We start from the raw sequence: 25,905 nt of genomic DNA, 5'->3' as shown, positions 1-25,905 counted from the left end.
CTGAGGCGAGCGGCGGTTGCCGCCCCCCTCCCCCTCCTCTTCCCCCTCCCCGGCGTCCCGGCGCTCTCCCGCCTCGCCGCCATGCAGCGGTGCTGCTCATTGGCTGGCGTAGCCGTCCCGCCCACCGCGCTCTGCATTCCGATAGGCCCGCCGTCCCGCGCGTTGCCAGGGTGAGGGCGCTGCCGGGTGCGGGTCCGCCATGGCCGGCGTGGAGCTGTTCTCGCACCCCGCGTTCCGCACGCGCTACCGGGCCGGGCTCTGCTCCGCCGCGGCGCTGGCGCTGCTGCTCATCGCGGCGCTCACCTACGTGCCGCCGCTGCTGCTGGCCTACCGGAGCCACGGTGAGCGCCGCTCGGCCCCGCGCCCGGCCCGGCCCGGCCCGGCCCGGCGCGGCGCTGAGGCCCTGGCGCTGTCTCTGCCCGCAGGTTTCTGGCTGAAGCAGAGCGCGTACCTGGAGCAGCCGGCCGTGCGGTTCCGCTACGAGGTGCTCTTCGTGGCCACCACCGGGCCCGGGCCGGGCAGCTTCTTGGCGTGGAGCACCTTCCCGGCGTTCAACCGGCTCCAGGAGGACCGGCTGCGCGTCCCGCTCCTGTCGGTAGGCCGGGCCGGGCCCGGGAGCGCTGGCGGGGGCGACGGCGCTGCCCGCGGCTCCTCCCCCGAGCAGAGCTTCGCGCCTCCCGGCACAAGTGGCCCGGGGCTCCCCTCTCTGCCCCCGTGTTCTGGTGGCTGGCACGAACGCGTCGCTCTGAATGCGTGTGTTTTAATGCCTGCAGGGCGTATCCTGCTCTGAAGGTTGCAGTTTTAGCTGTTAGCCCCCGGTTTTGAAAGACAACATGTGGCTAGATCCTGTCTTACACCTCTTCTCCCTTCTGGGGTTCAACAGGGCCAGCTCGTTGTCTGGGATACCTCTGTTACGCGTGCAGAAGGCTGAAGTTCTGGGTATTCTCTTGCCGAGTAACACAGAAGTGTAGCAAGCCTTGGCTCGCAACCAGAAACGGCACAAAGCCACAGCCACACAGACGCCCTCAAAAGGCAGCTTGTAATGATGCCGCTGTGGTGTGCGGCCTAAAGGCAAGGGACAGAATCATGGCCGTCTGTCACATGCTGCTAGAGGGTGTGGCAGAAGATCCAGCACTAAGGCACGCTTTGTGGCACGCGAAGGAAATGGTCAGAATGGTCCAGGGCAGAAGAGTCTTCGAAGAAGCTGACAAGCTTTCCCTTTCTGGGGAACACATCAGACACTGTATAACAAATTTAAGAGTGCAGACCTCTTGCTTGTTTCTAATGCCTTATCTTTAAAGACAAGCTGCTTTTTATTGTTTTCTTAACTGTGCAGCTTACTTGCTTTAAGGTTCTTTAGTATGTGCATGTCACAATTGTGGAAATCTCTTGGAGTATTGCATTTTTAAACACAGTTTTATTTTGCTTTTAGCAGAAGCTCTTTAAAAACTCCTCTTGCTTCTTTTAGGCTAGAGAAGAAGACAAAAATCAAGATGGCAAAATGGATCAGTTGTATTTTAAATTGGAGCTTCCATTGCAATCTACAGAACACGTAGTTGGTGTTCAGCTGATTCTGGTCTTTTCCTACCAGCTTCATGTGAGCATTTCTTATTTTATTTGTTGTGATACTTGAGCCCAGTGTAATATTCCTGTAGCAGCTGTGCAAAGGATAAAAGAACTCTTACACATTTGAAACTGGTATCCAAAAGATTTAGTTTACTAACAAATACTTAATTTTCTTCTATACTATCCAATGATAAAGCAGTTTAGGTCATTCCTAGTTTAGTTGTTTTATGTTTTGATATGCTCCATTAGATTTTTTTTTTGTTTTTTTAAGCTATGCGCTCTCTTGGCCTGTAGTGCGGCACAGAGGACAGAGATATACAACCGTGTGTGGGTGGGATGGCGTCAGAACATATCTAAGACTATAGCAGCAGACAGAAGGCTGCATGTTTTTTGTATACCACTATACATCTGATATCAACAGCCAGTTTTCTGAGGTGGAGGAACAAGCTGCCACTGCAGTTTAAAAGTCTGTAAGTTTTGTTCATTTAGCAATTCTTGAACTAACGGTACTTATCTGCCCGGATCTTCTGTACCTCATAAATATGAGGGGGAAGCAGGTATTATAGGGAAGCTGGAAGATATAGCTCTTGTCCAGCAGGGAGCTGGAGGATGAAATGGCAGCAGAAGAGTTGTATCTCTCTCGAGTGGCAGTGAGAGTGCTGAAAACTTGATTCCATTAATACCTAGAGCAGTGGGTGAAACGCTAGTGCACAGAAACCCTATGGATGCATCTGAAAGGAACAACGCAGACAAGGGGAAGTTTTGCTAAAGAGTTTGGGTTTAGTTGGGCCAAGACACTTTGGCTGATTGCAGATGGACGAGCTTAGCAAGCACGTCGGTGTGGTGTAAAAGACATGATTAAATCTCTGGGGCTCAGAGTAAAGGCCTGACAGTCCCAACTTTATGTATGGAAGTTTTTGGTCAATGATTAATATCATATGGAGAGTTCCAGTATTCACAATGCCTTTGTTTTATAGTAATTATTAAAATTTTCCTTCAGATTGAGTGATCAGTGAGGGCTGAGGAACTTCCTTGTTCCTTGTTTGGCCCTTATCACAGGGCAGGAATCCTTAGCTGACTTTGACTGCTGAGAATTTTTTTTAAGCGTGTCTCTCCAGTAAACGTGCTTAATCACCTTATTGCTTTTCACGTGTTATGGCAAGTTCAGTCATCTTGTCATTAGCCACAAATTATTGGTTAACTTCATTCACGGAAGTCCAATGAAGCTGGTTAACTAACAATTAACCTCTCCTGTTTAAAAAAAAAAAAAAATGTTTGGTGCTTCTCCTCTCTAGAATAATGTGGTGATCTGAAACTTGGGAGTCAATAAAATCAAATCCGTGCAGAAAATCTATAGATACAAAGGGATAGAAAGGTTTCAGCCTTCCTAAATTCTCTTCTCTCATTCACTGTTTCAGAGAATGTCAACATTTGTGATGCAGAGCATGGCTTTCCTTCAGTTTTTTTCTCCTCTACCAGGGTCTTACCTCTATGTGAATGGAGACCTGAAACTGAACCAGAGGCAATTACTTAACCATTGTGGACTGGATACCAGATACAATGTGAGGAAACTTTTTTTCTTCCCCGTCTAATTTGCCCTCTCTTATTCTTCTAGCACTATAGATGAAGCCCTAATTACATATACCCAAAGCACAGAGTGGACCCTAGAACTTCTGAATGGTGCTTCTTTAGTAGGCTGAAGGGTGGAAGAAATTTTTCTGCTGAGATGTTCAGTCTGGTGTTTACATGTATGTCTTTAAAGGCATGATTACTTTTTGTAACAAGATGGGCACAACTACTTTCTTGACAAGCAGACAAATAATTCGGGTTTCTCCCTGTGGTGACAGGTGTCTGTGATCAATGGCACAAGTCCTTTTGCGAGTGACTATGATCTAACAAACATCATTGCAGCATATCAAGATAGAAATGGTAAGCCTGAATGTAGAGCTACTAATTGCAGGACAGCAGTAGTCAGCATGTTACCAGCTGTTCTGTGAAGATTTGAGTTCTGTGTTGAGACTGAAAATCTCCTTAACCTGGCTATTGTCTTTATCCATTTTAGTAACAACAGTCTTCTCAGATCCCAACCCTGTTTGGATGATTGGAAGAGCGGCAGATACACCGTTTATCATTAATGCCACTATTCATTACCCAGTGGAAGTTATTTTATATCCTTTCTGAACTGTGACATAAGGACTGCATAATGACATCCAGTTAAAATACAGGCCAAATGAGCAACACTGTCCTTTCTTCTAAACTTATTACTAAACTCTTCCTTTATTAGCTAAGCATACGCTATAGTTTCAGATCAGAGTACCTGTTTGTCCCTTTATATTGCACACAGTTGCATGTCTGTCCCTCTGTGTGCACCCTCCAGATGATTCTGCTTGAACAACCACTTACTGCCTTTCTCTAGCGGAGCATGTGTTGCTTTTCAGCCTTGCTGAACTGGCCTTTAAGTTGGTTTATTAGTAGTTCAGAGTAAATATCCTCAGTAGGTCTTGCTTTGGTTGAGCACCTGCAATCCCAATCTGTTATGGATACCACTGACAAAGCATGATATTATGTTTTCTGAGCTAAAACAAGTCATTCAAAATCTGTAAGCAAGATAAGCTCACCAGACATTACTTCCTGCAGTGGCCCTGACAAATCTGTTACATGCACAGGAAGAGCTGAAATTTTTGACTCCAACATAATTGTTTGTTCATTATATTCGTGTTTGAGAAACTGTGTAAAGAATAAGTCTGTATTTAGAAGAAACTGTATAGAGCAAGTCTCCCATCAGGTTTGCTTACCTGCCTGCTTTCTAGTGAGCCATGGACAAAATGGACACTTTCCACAGAACTGGTTCAGGTGTCTTCTTGGACAGACATTTTGCTGCAGCTTCCATTGCGTATTGCAGTAAAAGGCTTTTTGAGGTTTCCATGCCTCAAAGGCTTGTCAGTTGCCACACAAACTGACATCTAACGCATTTTGTGCTGTTTTGCCTCGGAGTTCTTTTGTTTAGTTACTGTGTGGTAGTATCAGAAGCTTCTCAATTAACGCTCCTTGACTTTCTTTAAATATCAGCCAGGATTTTGGGAAATGATTAAATTTGCATGGATCCAGTATGTCAGCATCCTCCTTATCTTTCTTTGGGTGTTTGATAGGATTAAAATCTTTGTGTTCCAGAATCAGGTGTTGACTACAACTCCGATATCGCCACTTCTGCCAATGTCTCCAGTATTGACCTACAAACAGCACCAGTCCTGAGGAAATGCTTGAAAAAACTTTAAAGAAATGCAGTACGAAAATATATATCTGCTTTTATTCTCTATACCCTTCTTACTGCTTAAGATGAGAGCTTTGTAAGTATGTTATGCATATGTTTGGTTCTTGCTTTGACAGTAATTCTCTCTCCTCCTCCCCTCCCCCCCTTTTTTTTTCCTTATATGTATTCATTCATATACTTCTGTGGGAACACTGCTTTGAGACTGACACTTTAAGTTTTGTTGGCAGTTAAAGAACAACTGGTTACTTTTTGTAATAGGATTGTGTTTCAGAAACTTGTAGAAATCAACGAGACCTTGCTTTTGAATTATCTTAGACTAACTAAACCAGGAATACTGAAAATGATACGGTAACAGTAACAATATAAAGCATTTTGCTGTCTTTTAAATAAATTAACTGCTGAGTTTTAAAAGAGTTTTGTCACCTGTTTGTATGTGCATTCATGTGCACTGTGAAAGGAAGGAAGCCAGTGAGAAAGTATTTTCAAAATAAAAAAAAGAAAAACTTAAGAGTAAGATGGCATCAGAGCTACACTTCTCTAATTAGTGGCTGTGCGTGCTTACCAGTTTAGCTACTAAATTGGATGATGGATAAAGTCAAGACTGATGTGAGAAATTGGGTTGTGGGTGATAGTATCTGGAAGATTTGTGCAGTCATTTGCTATTGGTTTTGTAGCACTAGACCATTAATTGTGGATCAAGAGTAATAAAACAGAGAAGCTTGGTGTTTGTTTACAGAAAACTAACAAAAAACTACCAGTGAAACTTCAGAATTTCAAACCAAATTAAAAATCACTTTCAGAACTTACATGACAGTTCAGATTGAGCAGATCAAAATTAAATCAATTGTAATCACCTGGTGAGCAATGAAAGACCATGTCCACAAAAGGAAAAGCAACAAAATTTAAGTATGTTTTCAGTTTTGTAATTAAGAGTTAATTCTAGCAAAGAGCGTTAGGGAGAGAAGAAGTCTAAAGCAGTTCTAGATGACAGTTAACAAAAATGTTTAGTGTCTCTGTTTTTCTTGAACTCTTAAGACATGGTTCAGCTATTAAATATGGAAGAACAACTTGAACAGCAGAACTCCATATTCAGGACATGGCCCTGTAGAATTGAACGACCTACCAGTTTGAAGACCTGCCTGCTCCTTTTTCTTTTCTCCTTCTCAAAACAGGCAGCTTAGTTTGAACTTCTGTTTCAGCTCATTTCAAACTTTGCAATTTTGCAGCTTGCATTTCTTCCAGCCACTATGTGCTGGGTGGACTCTAACCTATTTTTGATGTAAATGAAATATTAATGTAGGGAGTGATTGTTGGTTATTCAACACACTTATTGTACTTGTGAAACTTGTATACTTGCATGTGAGTAGTGAATTATTTTTAAGGAGCATTCACTGCATATAATTTCTTGGTGTGAAGCCTCCAGTTTGCTTTTTTTTAAGTCTATCCCTGACAGCTTAGAACTACTGATAATAGACTTTGTATCAGCCTGCACAGTGTCTAAGCAAGTGTCTACTGCTTTTTAGTGTTTCTAGGCGCTATTTAGGATAAATGGAGGAGCCTGTGAGTTTGGTTCTGCAATAGCTTAAGCTGATGTATGCTAGGTCTGCTGTAGTCCCAGCGCTCTCCTGCCTTGCAACGCTGTTGGTGCTTGTGTGACTGCATGAGTTAGTTCAGGGAGCTCACTCATTATGATGAGGATTAACTCTACCAAATATAGTCACTTTGTTTTCAGAGAGGTCAGTTCTCTGAATTAACTTGGCAGGTGTCTGCACAAGCATTATACTGGGCGTAAGTGAGGGATGGAAATCTCAGGGGTCACGATAGAACCCTATCTTAGGGGTTTGAGCTGTTGTACTGTTACAAAAATGGAGTTTGTAACAGCCCAACAAGTTGAGCAGAAATGTGCTGGAGCTAGCAACTGGAAGGTGAGAGAGGCTAATGCCAGAAAACAACAATAATAATGGGAGGCTTCATTATCCCCCTCTTACTTCCCTCTCCTGTTGTTTCCTTCCATATTCAGTTATGATAAATGAGACTTCTCTGAGCAACAGTTCACCAAATGCACATGAGATAAGAAATGGTGGAATAGTTCTGGTTCAGGAAGTGTAGAGGAAAATACCCTTAAATTATTTTTTTTAAGGAAGAAGAAAGCTGGAAAAGATCCTCTACAGTAATTCAAAAAGAGAACTGTGTAAATTAAAAGGAGCAACCAAAAACAGTTAAATGCTTGCAGGTGACATAGGGCTGTTTAATATGACCTAAAGCAATCTCTCAGTTTCCTTCTTTCGAAAGAAGTGTTTCACAGCTGGGACTAACAAAGGAGCGTGGTGTAAAAGCAGCAGTAGAAGAAGATATGATAATAGGAGAGGAAAAATGGAATAGCTTTGCTGTCATAACTTCCTAGACCACTTTTATACTGAGCATCATTCTTGGCAAGTCTGCCTCAAACTAATGTCAGTTAAGCAGTATTTAAATCGGTGAAATTTATAGGCTGTGAAAATCTTCTCAAGGGTTTATGCATGGGTTAAAGATAATGAAGCAGTAGGAAGGGTCAGTGTTCACAATTAGAGAAGGCAGCTGAGATGTCTGGATGGGATCTGTAGTTGTACTAATCAAAATGATCTGAAAAAGGTGAGGCAAATAATGCGGTGACAATGTTCAGACAGAAGAATAGTAAAGTGACTGCACATGCTTGGAGAAGCATTCTGCTTCTGAAAGTAGCTAGGTAATAAATTGGTAGATGAAGTTTAATGTCTGTAGCAGGAAGCTGAAGTACAAGAAAGGTATACCTAGCTGTGAACCTATTACAACTAGCATTAAAGTACCTTTCAGAGGCAGGAGTTAGTCTGGGAAGGCTCTTGGCAAGACCCTTAACTTCCGTTGGCTTGCTAAGCAACAGTGAATGAAAGGATCAATACAAATGCAACTGCAATTCGTCACTGTGTTACTAGTAGATCTGCTGTACGCTGGTATGCCAGAGAGGAAACTAACTGCTGTTGACTGAGGAAGGACACGGAGGAATGTCAAGAAAAATCAATTTCTGCAATTGTTTCCATAAGAGGAAAAAGTAAGTAGCGGGTTAAAAGTCAAGAGGTACTGTTCCATCCTCTACATCAGTAAAACGGGGAGCAAAAATGCCTGCAATGCCAAGAGTCTGCCTCAGAAATTGTTCAAGGGCTGGTCGGCAGAGGTTGTGGAGGCTGTCAGCTTAAAAAAGGAAATAGGAAACACTTCATGCTGCACCCATTTCTTAACTAGCCAAGCAAGTTGGTTTTGGTCCTGTGGCCCTTTCGGAGCCCTGACCGGTTCGTGTTTGGCTTCATGGGCGGCCGGGAAGGAGCGGGGGGGGGTCGGGGCGGGCGGTCCCGAGGCGCCGCGGTGAAGCCGGGGCTGCGGGCGGCGGCGGCCCCAACCCCGGGACCCGCCGGCGGGGCGGGGCGGGGCGGCCCCTCCGTCCGGGGATGCTCGGGGGCGCGGGGCGGATCGGCTCCTCGCCGGGCTCCTCCCGGCGCCTCGGCCACGTCTGAAAGCGGCTCATTGTCTGCGCGGGCAGCTCGGAGCCGCGGCAGCGCCGGGAGCCGGCGGGAAGGTACGGGCGGGCGGGCGGGCGGGCGTCGGCACCCTGCGCCAAGACGGACAGACCTGCGTTGCGTTATTTGGCAGCGGTGTTGAACATCGCTTGCGCTGCTCTTCGGGGAAGTTGTTAACCCGTTGGCAGACCCCTGTACTAGCGCCGGTGAATGGGCAGCACCGCCTCGGTTCCGAGCCAGGCTTTCCTCGGGCTGCAGTCAGTTGCTGGTAAAGGCACATCCCTTGGGGAGCCAGCCTTTTCCTTCCCTTCCCTTCCCCCCACCCCGGGGAGAACATGGCTGAATCGCGTAAAGGTGGTTTTGTTTGCTGGAATTAGACTGCAAAGTCAAGTACTGTAAAGAAAACATTTCCTGTCTTTCTGGGAAATCCCTTCCCAGGGAGAATGGTCTCTACTGTGCCCGTTATTTGTTTCTAGGTGAAAACGACATATATGATAAAATAATTTAGCATAAATTCTGGGGTGTGAGGTTAGTAGCAGTGGGGGCACCGTGCAGCGCCCCTCAGAACACGCGGGCTCCCGCTGTCTGAACGTCAAGACGCTGTCGTACCTGTGCAGGCAGTTCCTGAAGGAGGTGAATAACGTTCAGTTGCTCTGAGAATCTCTCTGTCATCTCATTTTCACTATCCTTAAAATGGTCGAAATTCCCTACAGAAACCGCAACCGAGCGTACCTCATCTTTTGTTCACTAGTATTTCTAGTAGCTGAAAACATTTTGTGATACTTTCAGCTGCATTCCACTAAGAGACTGGTGTTGCAGAGCTGGACCTTGGCACTGTCTTTTGTTCAAGTCGGACAAACATAACTCCTGTAATTCTGAACTATTTTGGCAAAAAAACAAAACAAAACAACAACAAACCCTCATCCTCTTAACCTTTTATGTGTAACTTTTATGATCATATCATAAAATCTGTAGTACGTTTCATTGTATTGTAAAATAATTAAGCTTAATGTTCAGGCATTTCACCTGGAAGTGACTCCTCTAATCTAATTTTCCACTAAATTGTAAAAAGAAGGATCTTTTCAAAAGCTAAGTCAACGCTATCGGCTGAAATGATGACATAATGTAAGAATTCAAAATATCAGATTGTAATACTGTTACTGCACGTTTATTACTTCTATTGCCATTTCCCTGTTGGCTTAAAAATAATTAAGTGGGCAATTATTTCAGCTATGTAGTAATGAACAACTAGAAATACTTTAACTCTCTGAAATATCAGTAGTTGCAGCATGTACCTTCTAACCTCCCCCCCCCCCCTTTTTTTGTGCCTATTGAAAGACCAATCCATGTAAGCTTTTGTCCTGTGAGATGTGTCATTTCTAGTTGTGGACAAACACTGGAAAACAACATTTTGTCAGCCAGGTGATTTCTAGTAAGAATTATTGGTAATGTTAGTGTGCATTTTTTTTCTTGGACCTACAGTGTCACAACTGTATTTTCACGTTTCTGAGCAGCCAACTGTGTTTCTAATGGCTCATAGAAGCCATTCTGGTGGTGTTTTTATTTTACTTTATTTGCTTTTTTTATAAGTTCCATTGGTGAGATGTCTTAGGTCTAGTGTGTCATGAGCAAATTTCTCCATAAGGTACTGCAGACCTTCTGATGATCCTTGCTCTTTTTATCAAGACATGTACAAACATTTTCCTATTAATTCTGGACAATATGTGATGCCATTTACCATCAACTTTTTCACAGTCAATATTGAAGTGGACCTTGGCCAGTTATAAGTACATAAATGATACTTACATTCAACTCTAATGACTGTTCTGATAGCATTTAGTGTTTGACAAGCACATGAAAACTATTAAAAATTTGAGCATATAATATAGTACTAGGTATTCTTTTTTCAGTAAAATAGACCCGTCCTGAAAAGGTTTTGAATTTGTATTTTTGCATTTCGTGAAAGTTGAAGTAGTTTCTACATAATCTATAAAGAGATTTGGGGTATTTTTTGGCTTTGAACGTGCTGCATAAATATATTTTAAGAAGTTTTAAGTAAAAGTATGCTGGAATTTTTCTCAGATGCAAAATGGCTGTCTTTACCAAAGGCAGCTAAGATTCAGTTGCTCAGAAGTCGTTCTTAGGGTTGGGGGGGGGGGGGGGGAGTTGGTACTTGTAATTCTTCTCTCAGTTTTCAGCTCTTTGCTTCATTCCAGATTTTGTAGTCTTCCAGCAACAGACCCAAACCTGTTTGTTCTGAGGGAGTCTTTCATCCCTATTTTTTGTCCTGAGCTCAAAGAGAGCCCATGTTTCTTTCCAGCTCTAATGTGAGGCACTCTCTTTCTGCAGCCTTTTTAGTATCCTGGAACAAATGAGCAGCATATTAGCAGGATCTCAGTCTCTCTCTCTCTTTTAGCTTTACAGTTAATTTTTGTTATTTGACTAGGTGTCTTCAAGTTAAATTCTGTACTGAAAGGAAGTTTACTCAACAGTTATGCTGCTCACTGCTAAGCTATAAAGATCTGGTTGCTTGACTCCATCGTTCCTTGTCTTATGCGACAAATGCGTAAAAGTCCCTAAAAGTAAGAGCTAAATGATCGTCCTGTGCACAAGCTATTTCTTCTCTTCTCCATTTTCTTCTACCATTCTGGATCTGCAAAATTGCTTTGTTTAGATAGCGAGCTTTCTGGGATTGACACTGATGCTCACTGTGTGTTGGAACAGTGCTTAGTAACTTACTGGTTAAAGCTATGTAAGTTGCTGTACTGCTTCCAGTCTTTTGGGAAGCAGGAGTAGATCTTAGTGGCCCTGCAGCTCAGGTTTCCATCAGAGCAAGTTTAAGTGATGAAGAAAATCCTCACTTCGTTGTTTACTTTGTATAATTAGTTTTATTTGCACAACATGTAAGAATAGCCATTCTGGGGCAGACCCAGGGGTAGTCTAGTCCAGGATCTTGTTTCCAGTATTAGCCATAAGTAGACAAACCCCAGTGACTGAGCTTGACTCAGGATTGCCACCTAAAACATACATGCAGAGGTTTTTTTTTTTTTTTTTTTTCCCAGATTACATTCTGAGCATTTGCATTAGGTTCTGAAGAAATCATTCTGCCCCAAGAATTCATTAAAATTAAAGATTTAATTTTTCTGCTGTTTGCCAGAGCTCTCCCCAAAGAAACGTCATCACAAAAAAGTAGTAGCGTTGCTTCTGTTGTTAACAACATTTATACTTAGGAATGTCATTTTGTATCAAGATTTGCATTGTGATGCCACCAAGTATGATACTTTAAACCTCTCAGTTGAGAGGTGTGCAAGGTTTTGGAGCGCTTGGCGAGACAACTGGACGTCCTTCTCAATCTGTCTTTCTGCCTCTTCTAGCTCCCTCGCCGCTTCTCCTCTGGCCTCGAGGGTCAGCGAGGAGCGGTTTGCCAGAGGCGAGGGCCGCTGAGACGGCAGGTGAGGTGGCTGCAGCACTCGGACGTCCGGCTGCGCTGCTGCTTCTCCCTGTGCCCCGCGGAGCTGCACGCCGCGTGCCTGCTGCACGCAGCCCTCGGGGAGCAGGGGAGGGAGAACGGCAGCGGGGAGGCGGGAGCAGCCCCTTCCCCTGCCGGGGGGGCTGGAGGGGCAGGGGGCAGAGCGCCATGCAGAGCAAGTCGCAGACTACCCTTTCGTCTGGTAACTTTGTTGGCACGTTACCTTTCTGTGCTAAAAGAGGAGTTTGCCTAACAGCACCCTCTGGTGAGTCCTGCGATGCAGCAAACTGAGGATCAGAAGGAGCAGCCTGCATCGCACGGCGCTGTCCCTCACCGCTGGGGCAACGAGGACGTGTAATCTATTCAGTACATCTATAAAAAACATATTTTTAACATCTTTATGATCAGGTGACTCTTCAGGGTATTCAGCAGCTCTCTGTTTCAGCAACATTTGTCAAAAATCATGAAAGAGCTTTGTAAGTTACAACTGCTGCACGCTAAAGGCTTAACCCAGTGTGAAAGCACCTTAACTACAGAATGCAACTGCAAATGTTTAAAGGATATTTATAGGAAAATAAAATTACACATAGCCAGTAAGAGACCTGTGGAAATAAAAGGCACTGCTTATAGAGAAAATCCAGTGAATTGGATGTGTACTTGGCCTCATGCACCGAAACACTCCAGGATAATGCTCTTGTAGAGGCTGCCTTTTGTTTTGTAATTGTTATAATTCTTAATTTTTTTGGTGTGACGCCTGCATGTGTGCACATCCCTTAAAAACTACCTAAGTTTCCCAAAAGGCTGAAAGATGAATCTTACATGCTGACAATGTAACCTAGTCAGTGCTTTATTTCTATATCATGCTTTTTCTTGTAGTTTGTATTGCACTGAAGAGATACTTAGCTACAGTCATTTTACATGCTATTTGCAGTGTTTTATGTGGGCCAGACCCACAATATGGGCTAATACTGCTGTTAGCTAGTTTTTCTTTGGCACAGTATTGTCTGCAACAGTACTTAGGTGGGAGTTGAGGCAGGGAGAAGTCCAAAAAGTAGTAAAGGCAGATGTGAAATTAAAAAAAAAAAATTCTTGGTTTGACATCTATATGTTTATAGGTTTCCACAGCCAATCAGGTGTAAGGAAGAGGTAGTGTTTGCATTGATTATAGTGAAGCAGCAGTTCTGAGTAGCTAAGGTAGAAGTACATTAATTCTTTGAGAAGCATTATTGGAGCTCTAAAAGCTGTGTAGCTCACAGTGTACTCAGTCCACATCTACTCCAGCCAAAAATTCCAGCATCTTCAGGTGCTGCCCAGACACTGCTGCGAGAGCAGAAAGGGAAGACTGAACTACTTTTCCCATGCTCCTCTGCCTGCAGATATTAGTAGCTATTTGAGTGCATGTTTTGAACTTTGTCTTCTAAAAAGGTATACTCTTTTTGTAGCTTTGAACGTACATATGAAGCTGGAACAGAAAAATAAGGTTGTTTATGAGCACTCTGTTGTACTTGTTATTTTGTAGTTCTCTCCTCAGACAGAAATATGGAAATATGACCGTGTCCTTTTTCCACGTTCTGCTATTGGAAAAAAGTAGTATCTGGAAGTGAAAACAATATAGATTACTAACCAGAGGCATACAGTATTTTGACATGACAAGAGAATTTTAGCAACTTGATGAAAGAGATGCAGGATTTTTTTTTGTTGTTTGCTTATTTTATGGAAGTTGTGTTGGTTCATCCCTTTAGCTGTGTTTATTTGTACTCTGTAAGCCTGGCTGTTAGTTACACTTCTGTAATGTGAGTAGTGACCCAGCAGGCTAGGGTCATTCCCTGTCGTAGGGGAAACTTAGCATAACTCCACCTGAAAGGTCCACGTAAGTGATTGCATGGCATGATTGTGCAGTAGGTGGTCAAAAGGTCTAATGCAGATAATTTAAAGACCTATGTGCACAGCTCAGGCTGTATTGTGTTAGCAGTTACGGACAGGGGCTCTTTCTCTGCTTCTTTCCCATCTCTGCATTCTTCTTCCCTTCTTTGTACCAGCTCCAGCACTGGTCTGTGCTGTGCTGAGTTGTCTTGAGGCTAAAAAGCTAGCCTAATAAAAATAAGTGAATAACTTTCTTCCGGGCTAACGGACTGAAACAGCTTAGCAGAGTGTCTGCTAAGCATTAAGACCAGGCAAGGGAGGGGGTGGGATGGAAGCTGCATAGACTTAGCGGGGCACAGCTCTCATCCCGAGAGGTGCTTCTGCAGCCATGTATCATGGATATTTGTGCAGAGCTGATGAGAATGTGGCACCACTGGGGAAAAGGGCCTTGCCTCAGTGGGCAGCACAACCACAACAACTCGGCAATGACCATAGCCTTACAGATTAACGAATGGTATGGTTAAGCTAGAGAAAGGGAGCATTATAAGGTGAAGTAGAGAGCATAATAAAGCTTAGTAAAAAGCCTTTTTTTTTTTTTTTGATGAGTAGGTCCAAACTAGAGTGGATAAAAAGAGTATAGCATACAAACAACAGATGGTACTTTGGGAGAAAAAAGCCCTTATTTGCTTGAGTCTCCCTACAAAATAAGCCACTGAAGTTTAGTGGCTTATATTGACTCCTTTTTTGCTACTCAGCTCATATTTCTGTTTTTCTTGGCCTAGAAACAAAAGTTTAGTAACAAAATTGTGTCACGGTCATTTAAGATACTGAGAATATGTTTCTGTATGCCTTGACGTAATATTTAGGCAGCAGAAAGAGCTGAAACTGACCATTTCTACCATCTCTTTTATTTGACTGCTTCTTTCAGCTTCTGGGACTTGTGAACAGTGTTTTTCATGTTCATAAGGCTAGTGCTAAGAACTTAATGCATTTATTGTGTCAAATGGGTTTGTATCAATAGCCACTAAACTGCATAGTTTACTTTCAATAGAATTCAGAGTGTGTTAATATATTTACCTTTCATCGTAAGAAGAAAACTGTCTAAACACAGTTAGAAGGCAAATGCTTATACATACAAATCTCAAGTTGATCTTCATACATGAGAAATCTTACTTCCATTGTACTGTGCCTGTTAACTTACAGACTGCCTACAAGTGGAATCTGCAAAAGTCAGAGCACTAAGAGGTAGGTGCCCAAAACTGCAAGTAAAATGTTGTGAGGAATGCACGTGGCTTGCTTGATCTTTAGCTTCAAAGTACGATACAACTCCTCTTAGGGCTGGCATGCCTAAAATTCTCCGTGCAGGCTAATTCTAGCTCACAAGTAGGTAATTCCTTATATGCAAACTCAGAGCAGACAATTGTGGGGTATATGTGCTCCAGCCCAAAAACACGCTCCAGCAGCTTGTTCAGTAGAACATCCATGTCCAGATGGTGCTTCAGATTGCAAGTTTTTGCCCACCTTTTGCAATATTGAAAATATGGGTATGTGCACAGCCAGCAGTTCCCTGTCACTGCAGGGAACAGTTCTCACATTTGATGAGAGGATGATTTTTATTTCAGTAGCCACAGTTAATAATGTTTCTGTCAATTTCGTTTAAGGGTCAGACACCATTCAATTTTCAGATTGCAACTGAAATGCAGTGGAGAGATTCAGAACAAAATTATACTTGGCAGCATCCTCCAGAATTGAAGTTGAGGCTATTGTGTATTTTTTAGATTTTTTTTCCAACAGTTGAACAGCATCAACACAAAACTTCCTTCAGCATCAAACATTTGCTCCAAGCTTATTTCCAGTGTGATCTTGCTGTCATGAATCTCATTCCTTCTGCTTCCAGCACCTCTGCAGATGATATTTTTCCAGTGCTACTAATTAAGGAACCAAGTAATGCCAAATACCTAAATACATATTTAAACAGAGGGCTTACTAATGCATGAATTCATATTGTGTAGGTTTTTAACCATTCTTATGCCATAGCAACAACTATTCATCAACAATTTCCTTTTCTTTTTCAGCCTTTTTTTATTGCTTTTCCTCAGAGACAATGGCAAGGCTTCGGATTACTAGTGCAATTGTTATACTTTTTGTTATGGCTCAGACTGGATTCTTACTCTTCATGTATGCCCGGTACAGCAGCTTCCTGCCTCAATCTGAGGAAAAGCCTTCTCAAGTCCACATCCTCATTCTCTCCTCCTGGAGGTCAGGATCGTCTTTTGTTGGTCAGCTTTTCAGCCAGCACCCCAGCGTCTTCTACCTGATGGAGCCTGCATGGCACGTGTGGGTTACGATGTACCAGAACAGCGCCAAAGTCTTGCACATGGCAGTGCGGGACTTAGTCAGGTCTGTCTTTCTGTGTGACATGTCTGTGTTTGATGCCTACATGCCTTGGAAAAGAAACTTATCCGATCTCTTCCAGTGGGCAGTGAGTCGGGCTCTGTGTTCAGCTCCTGCTTGTGACTCTTTTCAACGTACTGACATAACCAGTGAAATGGCATGCAAGACTCTCTGTGGCCGGTACCCGTTCAGCAAGGTGGAGGAAGCCTGTAAAACCTACAGCCACATTGTCATCAAGGAAGTCCGATTCTTTGATTTGAAGGTTCTCTACCCACTTCTTACTGATCCTTCTTTGAACCTCAAAATTATTCACTTGGTCCGTGACCCCAGGGCAGTTGTCAAGTCACGGGAACAATCGGTCAAAGCATTAACCCGTGACAATGGGATTGTTTTGAGTACCAATGGCACTAAAGTTGAAGACAGCAAATATAAAGTAATGCAAGAAATTTGTAGAAGTCATGTTCAGATTTATGAAACAGCTACTCTAAAACCCCCTAGTTTCCTTAAAGATCGCTATCTAATGATCCGTTTTGAAGATCTGGTAAGAGATCCTTTATCAGAAATCTCAGAAATGTATAAATTTGCAGAGCTTAGTTTGACGCCCACACTCAAAAGCTGGATCTATAATATCACACATGGACAGGGACCAGGAAAAAAAAAAGAAGCCTTCAAAATCACATCCCGAGATGCAGTTAATGTTTCCCAGGCCTGGAGGAATGTTCTTTCCTTCCAGAAAATTAAGAAAGTACAGGAAGTTTGCAAAGGTGCTATAAACATGCTTGGCTATCAGCTGGTGGATTCAGAAAAAGAACAAAGAGATCTATCAGTGGATTTGGTGTTGCCGAGACGACAAAATCAGTTCAGTTGGTCATCGTTTAATCCAAAGAACTAAGACATTACTCCAAGAGATGGGGGGTGGGGGGGTGGGCAGGAATATTTATAGTGCAATGTATAGGTAATTGAAGAAATCCTTGTGCACTGAATTTAATTTTTTTCTGTAACCTGTTTTTCATGCATTTTTTTCTGAGTTTCTTACACCGCAAAACAAAAAAAACCCACAAGAGAAATGAAGCAAGAAAGTTGTCGGACTACAGCCCAGTTGTGCTATTCTCAGCATTTTTTTAAGAATATAATTTAAATACTTTATTTTACGATATGAATTATCAGCGACATCTTTTCTTTCTGTTCATTGATACTAGTTCAATGCTGTTTTCATGCTTCAAATATTTAAGAACCTCTGTTCCTAATTTGTATTGGGGGACAAAGTAGAAACGTGCTTCCACCACTTCGAGACTCCCATGACTTTTCTTTTGAAGCGGTTTTGCAGTTGTGTGTTTCTTTAGTCCTGTCTCGATGTTTTTTTTTTTTCAACGTAAAAGTTCTCCAAGAGCTGGAATAAGCGCAGCGGTCAAACTGCGAAGGCTTCATCGCGCGGTAGCGTTCTTAGTGCCGCGGGACAGCGGCTCCCGACGCTAAGAAACACACGGTACTGGGCAAAGCTGCGTGTTCGCTGCAGCGCGGTGCGAGCGCGGACCGCGCCCCCCAGCGCGGCTCCGGCCGCACGGCACAGCCCGCGCTCCGCCACCCCCGCAGCCCGCGCATGCGTACTGCGCCCGACCGGCGGGGCGTGCAGCAGCCGGGAGCCGCACGCATGCGCTCTGAGGCCAACCAGCTCCGTGCTGCTCCCGAGTGACGATGAAGCAGTACTGCAGCCCAGGATTGACGCATGCGCAGTACCCCACCAGTGCTCCGTGCTGCCCTCGGGAGCCGATAACCCAGTACTGCAGCCAGCCGAGGAACGACTGCGAACTGGCGGGGAAGCTGCGCAGAGCTGCCCTCGGGCGATGACATTCCACCGCTGCAGCAGGACGGCTCACTGCTGCCCTGGCCTGATTACAAACCAGTACCACAGCCAGGCGAAAAAACGCATGAGCACTGGTCCCGGACATGCTCACTGCAGCCCGCGGGTGATGACAAGCTCGTACCGAACGGAGCGAGGGCGGCCAGGGCTTTCCCCGTGCTCCCTGCTGCCCTCGGGTGTCGAAAACGCAGTACTGCACCGAGGGAGCGAGCGCATGCGCGGTGATCCCGCCGTGCTCCCTGCTGCCCTCGGGTGTCGACAGAGCAGTACTGCAGCCAGGGAGCGAGCGCATGCGCGCTGATTCCGCCGTGCTCCCTGCTGCCCTCGCGTGTCGACAGAGCAGTACTGCAGCCAGGGAGCGAGCGCATGCGCGGTGATCCCGCCCTGCTCCCTGCTGCCCTCGCGTGTCGACAGCGCAGTACTGCACCGAGGGAGCGAGCGCATGCGCGGTGATCCCGCCCTGCTCCCTGCTGCCCTCGGGTGTCGACCGTGCAGTACTGCAGCGAGGGAGCGAGCGCATGCGCGGTGATCCCGCCGTGCTCCCTGCTGCCCTCGCGTGTCGACAGAGCAGTACTGCAGCCAGGGAGCGAGCGCATGCGCGGTGATCCCGCCGTGCTCCCTGCTGCCCTCGGGTGTCGAACGTGCAGTACTGCAGCCAGGGAGCGAGCGCATGCGCGGTGATCCCGCCCTGCTCCCTGCTGCCCTCGGGTGTCGACCGTGCAGTACTGCAGCCAGGGAGCGAGCGCATGCGCGGTGATCCCGCCGTGCTCCCTGCTGCCCCCGGGTGTCGACAGTGCAGTACTGCAGCCAGGGAGCGAGCGCATGCGCAGTGATCCCGCCGTGCTCCCTGCTGCCCTCGCGTGTCGACCGTGCAGTACTGCAGCCAGGGAGCGAGCGCATGCGCGGTGATCCCGCCGTGCTCCCTGCTGCCCTCGGGTGTCGAACGTGCAGTACTGCAGCCAGGGAGCGAGCGCATGCGCGGTGATCCCGCCCTGCTCCCTGCTGCCCTCGCGTGTCTACATCGCAGTACTGCAGCCAGGGAGCGAGCGCATGCGCGGTGATCCCGCCCTGCTCCCTGCTGCCCTCGCGTGTCGACCGTGCAGTACTGCACCCAGGGAGCGAGCGCATGCGCGGTGATCCCGCCGTGCTCCCTGCTGCCCTCGCGTGTCGACGAACCAGTACTGCACCGGTAAGGCGCCCGCCTGCGCACTGGTTTTCCTGTTCTCACTGCTGCCCTCCGGTGTCGACACGCCAGTTCTGCAGCCGCCACTGCCCTCGCCGGCACACGGAGAATACTGCAGCCAGCCAGCGCGCACCAGCACACCTGCTGCTCGCCGTGTTCACTGCTACTCCGCCGTGTTTGGGTAACGGGTAAGCGAAGGGGCCGTGCTCCTCGCCCCTTCCCCGTGCTCACAGACCCGCAGCGCAGAGTGCTTTTCCGTACTGGTGCTTCCTTCCTGTTGTCGCGGGGACGGGCAGTGCCGTCTCGGCGCTGCTCCGCGGTGCCCTCACACCGGTGCAGCACCGGAGCCCGCTCGCTGATCCCCGCCGGGCTCTCGGGCACGGACCGAGCAGCCCCGGGGCGCCCGCCGCTGAGCGCGAGCCCCGCGGGGCCGCGGCGGGGGCGGCGGGCTGCAGCCCCGCGCCGGGAACACGCGGGGGCGCCGTTCCCCGCCTGGCCCCCCTCCCGCTCCCCCCCTCGCCCCCTCCCCTCCCTCCGTCCCTCCCCTCCCCTCCCCTTCCCTCCCCTGCCGCTCGGGGCGGAGCCGGCGCATGCGCGGTGCTCGAGAGCTGGGCCCCGGCGCATGCGCGGCGGCGGGGAGCAGCATGGCGGCGCGGAGGGACGGAGTTTTCGCTGGGGCGGCGGCAGGTGAGGGCCGAGGCCGCCCGGAGTCGGGGATCTGGGGGCCCCGGTGAGGTGAGCGCGTCCCTTCGGGCGGCCGCGGGCGTCGGGCGGTTCCTGCCCGCGGGGGCCGTCGCTGCGTGGAGGCGGAGGTGCGGGGCGAGGTTTGGGGAGGGGGCTCGGGCCTGGCGCCGGCAGCGCGGCCCAGGGTCTGCCGGGAGCGCGGGTTTGACCGTCCGTTTGCCGCGTGTCGCCCTCAGGGCCCCGGTTCCTCCCTGGCGCGGCCGGGGCGGGCGCTCGCCCCTGCGGAGGCGGCCGGGAGGAGCGGCAAGGCTGGCGGGCCCCGGAGCGGCGCTGGGCGGACGGCTCCCGTCGCGGCAGGCCTGCCCGAGGGTGCTGGTAAGTCGCAAGGAAGCTTAAAGCTACCGGACCAAACCGGTTTAAGGTCACTTTGAGCCAGGTGCAGTTAGTGCAGCGCCGAGAACGTTTACTTGAGAGTTGTAGCTAGGGAAACGAGAAGGTGGACAGGGGAAAAATATGCCCAGGCACCCTGAGGCCTCCCCCAGTCGCAGGCACAGACTGTGGGCCCCAGCCAACCCGGGCACCAACTGACTGTAACCCCCGCTGAGCCTCGCTGAGCCCCGCGCCCTCCTGCACAGCTGCCCTACAGCTGTGGGGTTCCCCAGTCCAGTGTGTGTCGATGGGTCCTCCGTTGCCTCTTACATCTCCCCAGGCACGCGTATGCTGCACGGGGGTGTGGGTGTCTCCAGCAGTGGCACAGCAGCCTGATGCCTCTTGTCTGGAAGGTGGGGTCCTTCACAGCTCTTCTGGGCTCTTGGTGAGTTCCCTGCTGCCTCTTCTGGCATTCTGTACAAGCTCGTAGATCCTTCCTCCTCCTCCTCCAGTGGCTTCTCCTGCAAAGCTGACAGCCACATGCAGCACTGCTGTGCACTCAGTATGCATCTGGGGTGGCACCCCTGCCCTGAGGGCCCTGCAGATTCCCACCCTTCCTGCATCCAGCTCCCCCAAAAGCCAAGAAACCACCCACAGATCCTGTCCTAACACCCCTACAGACCCCAAAATGCCTCCAAACCCTGCCACAACATTGTCACTGACTCCAGACTTTCCCCCTCCAAGCCCCATACAGTCCTAAAACCACTCCTAGACCCTGTCCCCACAGCAGCGAGGTGTCCTAATTAGAGGGTGTGATCTATGTCCCCCTTGACTCAGTCCTGCTTTGGAGAAAAGAGAATTTGCAGCACTTCTTGGTGAAGAATGTTGGCAGGTGGGTGCACAGATGACAAACAGATTTTTCTCTCTCTTTTTCTGAACCACCTCTCAGAACCCTCTGTGCCTGCAAGAGGACTTTCTAAATGCGGCTGGTCTAGGATAATTGTGCTCCGTGCAATGCTTAAGGAGAACATTAACATACAATTGCAGGCTAAGGAATAACCTAAAAAAATAAAAGGCTCAGGAAAAGCCTAAGAGAACGCTGAAGGGCTATGGGAAGCCCCCAACCATACTGTAGAAAAAAGTGTGGGTCTTAGGCACGTCCTCAGAGAAGGAGAGATGTGTTACTCCAATCCATGGGACAATGGGTGCTATTAATTACCACCTTTAATTACCAAAAGCGTTGTGAAAGCAGAAAGGGCTAGAGATGATGCATAGCAGATTATGGACTATATGTAAAGTTGAAACAACAATCTTCTCTTAAAATAGAAAAACGTTAGTCCTAAGTAATAGATGAATGTAGCTTTGAGTAACGTGAAGAGAAGTGGTTAAGTCAGTCACCCTGAAAACCTTGGAGAAGTGGTCAAAAATCTGGTACCCTCATGGCCTCATCAGTCTTTTGGGTTTGTTTGGCAGGGTGGCCCACTGAAGGGGGACACCTTGAAGAGAAGCAGCTAGACGTCATGATGCAGTTGTTCATTTTGGTCATCGCCTCTGAGGTAAGCATCCAAGTACAGGAGGAATAATCTAGGAGATGTATCAAAAAGGTAACAGGTTTGAAACAGAGGCAGGCAAATTAAGTGCTGTCATTCTTCCATGTAGTTAAAGACTGAGAGAATTGTTGGTTAAGCACGTGTATACAAGGGTTTGAGAAAGGATATTGAACGGTACAATAATACTGAACCAGACTAAGGTTTCATGGAAGATGGCATAGGTGTGTACTAGGTGATGTGCCTGCCTGTCTAATAACCTAGCCCTAGTTGCTGTATGTTTTGTTACCAAACTGTTTACCCTGTAACGTATGATGCCAAGTGCTGTTATAGCACCTTTCCTTTAAGGAAAAGAAAAAAGAGAAAAAGAACATGGTAAAGAGAAAAAGAACATGCACAAATGTAAGCGTTTCATTGAAGGTAAAATGCAAGTTTATCTGTTTGTTACAGAGATGGAAGCAACGATAGCAAATGCTGACAAAGAGAAAAGATGGACAAGCATTTTTTTGTGATTAATACCTAATGGACTGGATGAAACAAGGAAGCAAAAATGGACCCTTAATATCACCAGAAACTGCTACAGAAGGAGGCGTTCCACCATGGGTAACTAAGGTAACTATTATAACAAATAACAAATCCCTGTTATTTCTGTCTTCCGGGGGCAGCACTGGGGACCAAGTAACCCATTCTTACCCTTTGGATATTGTTAACTGTGTCTGCCTCAGTTTTGCTTTGGTTGTTTCTGTTTGGTGTTGTTATCTGATATCCGTATACAAAAAGGAAAAGATATAATACTTGTTAGATTAATTGCTATGGCTGAAATTGAACAGACCAGGAAAACGTAAGCAAGCTGAAGTAATAAAATCAAATGGAACCAACTGAAAGCTGTCTCCATCTCCCAAGAAGAGAAATCCCATTCCTCCTGTTGAGGAAAGATCCCTAGGAATAGTCATCAGGATATCAGATCACCAACGTGTAACAGAAGATTATATGTATGCATCTGTATGTGTTACGAAAAGTATGCTGCATACATATATTTTTCTGTGTGTGACTTTATGTATCTCTGAAAGCTCATATTTTATGAGCTACAAGACAGCAACTTATTATCTTAGGGGAATGATAGTCAAGTGACCAAAGTTCCCGAAGAGGAAGTGAGAAACAGCAGTGTCTGAATTATAAAATTAAGAGGTGAATTTCAGGAAGGCTCAATTGGTGCAACCCCAGGTTAATGACATGGGAATTGTGTTTGGGAAAACAGGAAGACAGGTAGGTAGAGGAAATGTTAAAGCTTTGTGGAATTAAGTTTCCTTCTCATCAGTTCCAACTTAGGGCAATTGCAGGATTTAAATTCTTGTAGCAGTGTTAATGTAGCTTTACCGGTATCAGCAGACCATGGTGGGAATTACGGGAAAGGAGTCAGGAATGGAGCTGGAACAAGGAACAGGATGCTGCTTTCACTAAACTGAAAGAAGCAGCTGTGAAATCTCCATGTCCTCAAATTCCCAGGACAAGGCAAGCCTTTTTCAGTAAGGATTCCCACATCTACTGATTCCGTGGGAGGAGCACCATTAGAAAACAGTGGTAAGGGAAAGTGGGTGCCAGTAGCAGCATCCCTACATCCCCTCTGGGGCCAGAGCAAAAATTCTCTGGCTGTGAGAAAGACTGTTTAGCAGCAATCCGGGCTGTAACTATCTTTGAGACTTTTACCTTTGATGGCGTAGATACAGTCCAGTCTGCTCAATTCCCTCTAAACTAGCTAACGTCAGGGAAATGAATAGGCAGCAGAGTATCCTCTGTCCAGGTGGCACAGTGGGCACTGATCTTAACAAGGGGGGAGTTACAGTGCAAGTGTACCAAGAAGCGGATCATCTTCTGTGCATCTGAATTGAATGAGGGGTAGAGCGCGGTTGTGCCAAAAATGTGGACACAGAAGGCTTCTGAAAGATTAAGCTCTAGGGGCTACTTAGTCTAACTTCCCTTTCACAGCAACCCAAGTGTCCTGATGGCTTCCAAAAGGGGAGTTGGGGGAAGCGGTATTTGTGGCTTGCCTGTGCTCGTTTGCTTTGCTTGTGTGTATATTAGATCTGCTTTTGTGCATATAAACGGGTTTGTCTTATGATTTTCTGCAGAGCTCTGATTTTTTTTTTTTTTTTGCTTTGCTTTATACTTTCAGAGGATGATGGATTTTACCGTGCCTCCATCAACAAGCGCTGGCTGACAAAGTTATAATGTCCCAGCGGAGACTCTTAGGCAAGACGGAGGAGTTCAGACACGCAGCCTGCCAGAAGAACGTCACCTGGGAGGGGTTGCTAGCCTTGAGCTATAGGCGCTGATGCATATGGCTCATTCTGGCAGACACGGAGGGTTTTTCTTTGGTTGCAGAAATTTTAGCTTGACTGTACACCCTATAGCGGCAGTATTTTTGTGTTTATAAATTGTGTTAATCTTAGGTATTCAGAACATCGGGGATCGACTACATGCTGCCATGAAGAACTACAGGCTACGGCTCTCAGACCTTTGTAAGTTACAGCGAGTCAAGAGCGGCCAGGAGAATCCAAATGCCAGTGGAAAGATTCTCTGCGTGGTCCTGCTGAAGAACTTCGGCTGTAGGAAGGTTGGCTGCATCCTCACTGGACTTGTGAGTAATAAGCCACAATTCATGGACCAGGAAAGGAGAAGGGGAATAGTCACAAGGTCTGTGTGAAGCCTCACCTGCCTGTTTGGAGCTTTATTTTTGTCTGTTTACCTGGAATAAACAGTGAGGCCTAAAATAAGAATTTTTGTCGCTAGATGAGTAACCTGTGACCCCACCTGTCTTTGCCTTGCTTTGCTGCTTAATGTAATAACAGTAACTTGGGACCCCAGAATAAAAACTGTTACAGTGCTTAAGGGAGGATCTGATTTGCCCAGGTTAGGGAGCCATAATTAAAGCTTTGGGGGAAAAAAAAAGCTCTAAAACAAGAATCTCCCAGTGACCTTGTGGTTTGATTTATTTGCAGGATAACGTTCCGAGGGCCGGCAACTTGAAGAGGAGCAGCTCAACCCATTTTGTTGATTTTGGTGATGCTGTCTTAAGGAAGCATGTAAGTACAGGAGAGGTCTGGGAGAGTTTTCAAACAAGACAGGAAAGAGCAAGGAAGATTTGAGAGTGTGGAAAAACTAGGTGCTATGAGTACTGAAGTTGTTAAGGGCTGAGAGAATTTGGGGTTAAGCACATGCATATGAAGGTCTGAAAGGGGCTAATGCATGAGGAATAGTAAAATACCGTGACTGAACACAAGGTTCCTCCCCAGTCTGGGTCTGTGGGTGCACCCTCGGTCTTGCAGACACAGACACTCTGGAGGTGTAGGGATACAGGCAAGCAGGCCCACAAGTGGCCTCCACGTGCCTTTCGGTGTGGCTGCGGGTCCTCCACACAGCAGTGCCCAAGTGGACTTTGGGCCCAGCGGTACACAGAGAGCTCTGCAGCTCAGCAGGTGAGTGGAACTGGAGCGTGTTGAGGGCTGTTCCGGGCTGTCTGGATCCATCTGGTTCCACTCGCTGTCCCTCTGTCCAGCGCTCCATCTTTTTCTTTCTTTCCCCGTAGCTCTGTCCGATACCCCGTCCCTTTGTTTAGCTACTCAGTGCCCTGCCCAGTTCCCCATCCCTCTGGTACTCTTTGCATCCCTCTGTCAATATCTTCCTCCCTCCGACTGGCTCCCTATCGCTCTATCCAGCTCTCCATCATCCTTTTCCCCTCTCTGTCCCACTACCTGCCCGCTGTTCCTCTGTCCAGCTCCCCATCCCTCTTCTGCTCTTGTCTGTCTCTTTGTACCTTTCCAGCCTCTGTCCCCCTCTCCAGCCTTCTCTTTCTATTTCTGTCCCTCTGTTCAGCTCCCCATCCATCTATTTGTCTCCCTATCCCTCTTTTCCCCTGTTCTATCTCATCTCTCTGTCTGACTTCCCCTCCCTCTTTTTTTTCTCTCCACCTTTCTGGTTGGCTCTTCATCCTTCTCACTCTCTTCCCATTGCTCTGACTGGCTCCCTTTCCCTCTCTTCCAGTCCCCGTTCCTCTGTCTGGTTCTCCACCCTTCTCTTTTGCTTCCCGTCCCTCTGTCTTCTTCCCCTTCCCTCCTTTCCTCTCTTTATTCTTCTGTCCACTTCTACATCCCTCTTTTTCTCTCTTCTG

At 46.9% G+C, this 25,905-nt stretch overlaps 2 protein-coding genes across 6 annotated transcripts; both read left to right on the top strand.

Annotated features, from left to right (window-relative positions):
• The first annotated feature begins 61 nt into the window (after window positions 1–61).
• Window positions 62–5,315, top strand: TMEM231 (transmembrane protein 231). The gene is made up of 7 exons (XM_068956182.1): window positions 62–341; window positions 426–595; window positions 1,469–1,597; window positions 2,985–3,128; window positions 3,414–3,495; window positions 3,629–3,739; window positions 4,634–5,315. Exons 1-7 carry the CDS (start codon window positions 200–202, stop codon window positions 4,816–4,818), a joined length of 963 nt encoding a protein of 320 aa, XP_068812283.1. The 5' UTR covers window positions 62–199; the 3' UTR covers window positions 4,819–5,315.
• A 2,480-nt stretch (window positions 5,316–7,795) lies between these two features.
• Window positions 7,796–17,413, top strand: LOC104151906 (carbohydrate sulfotransferase 6). Of its 5 annotated transcripts, none has more exons than XM_009686971.2 (3): window positions 7,821–7,904; window positions 14,903–14,944; window positions 15,775–17,399. In XM_009686971.2, exon 3 carries the CDS (start codon window positions 15,804–15,806, stop codon window positions 16,983–16,985), a length of 1,182 nt encoding a protein of 393 aa, XP_009685266.1. In that variant the 5' UTR covers window positions 7,821–7,904; window positions 14,903–14,944; window positions 15,775–15,803; the 3' UTR covers window positions 16,986–17,399. The 5 variants fall into 5 exon arrangements, with proteins under 5 accessions (XP_009685265.1, XP_009685266.1, XP_068812280.1 ...); XM_068956179.1 differs by lacking the exon at window positions 7,821–7,904 and adding an exon at window positions 8,273–8,426; XM_068956180.1 differs by lacking the exon at window positions 7,821–7,904 and adding an exon at window positions 11,748–11,819.
• Window positions 17,414–25,905: the final 8,492 nt, after the last annotated feature.

Source organism: Struthio camelus, chromosome 10 (assembly GCF_040807025.1).
Source record: "Struthio camelus isolate bStrCam1 chromosome 10, bStrCam1.hap1, whole genome shotgun sequence".
Classification (NCBI taxonomy): domain Eukaryota; kingdom Metazoa; phylum Chordata; class Aves; order Struthioniformes; family Struthionidae; genus Struthio; species Struthio camelus.
The sequence above is the reverse complement of the archived record's forward strand: the minus strand, read 5'-3'. Positions and strand labels throughout refer to the sequence as shown.

Coding starts and splice junctions, on each gene's coding strand:
- TMEM231 (XM_068956182.1), top strand. CDS start 200: ATGGCCGGCGTGGAGCTGTTCTCGCACCCCGCGTTCCGCACGCGCTAC. Junction 342..425: donor GCTGGCCTACCGGAGCCACG/GTGAGCGCCGCT, acceptor CTCTGCCCGCAG/GTTTCTGGCTGAAGCAGAGC. Junction 1,598..2,984: donor TCTTTTCCTACCAGCTTCAT/GTGAGCATTTCT, acceptor TCACTGTTTCAG/AGAATGTCAACATTTGTGAT.
- LOC104151906 (XM_068956178.1), top strand. CDS start 15,804: ATGGCAAGGCTTCGGATTACTAGTGCAATTGTTATACTTTTTGTTATG.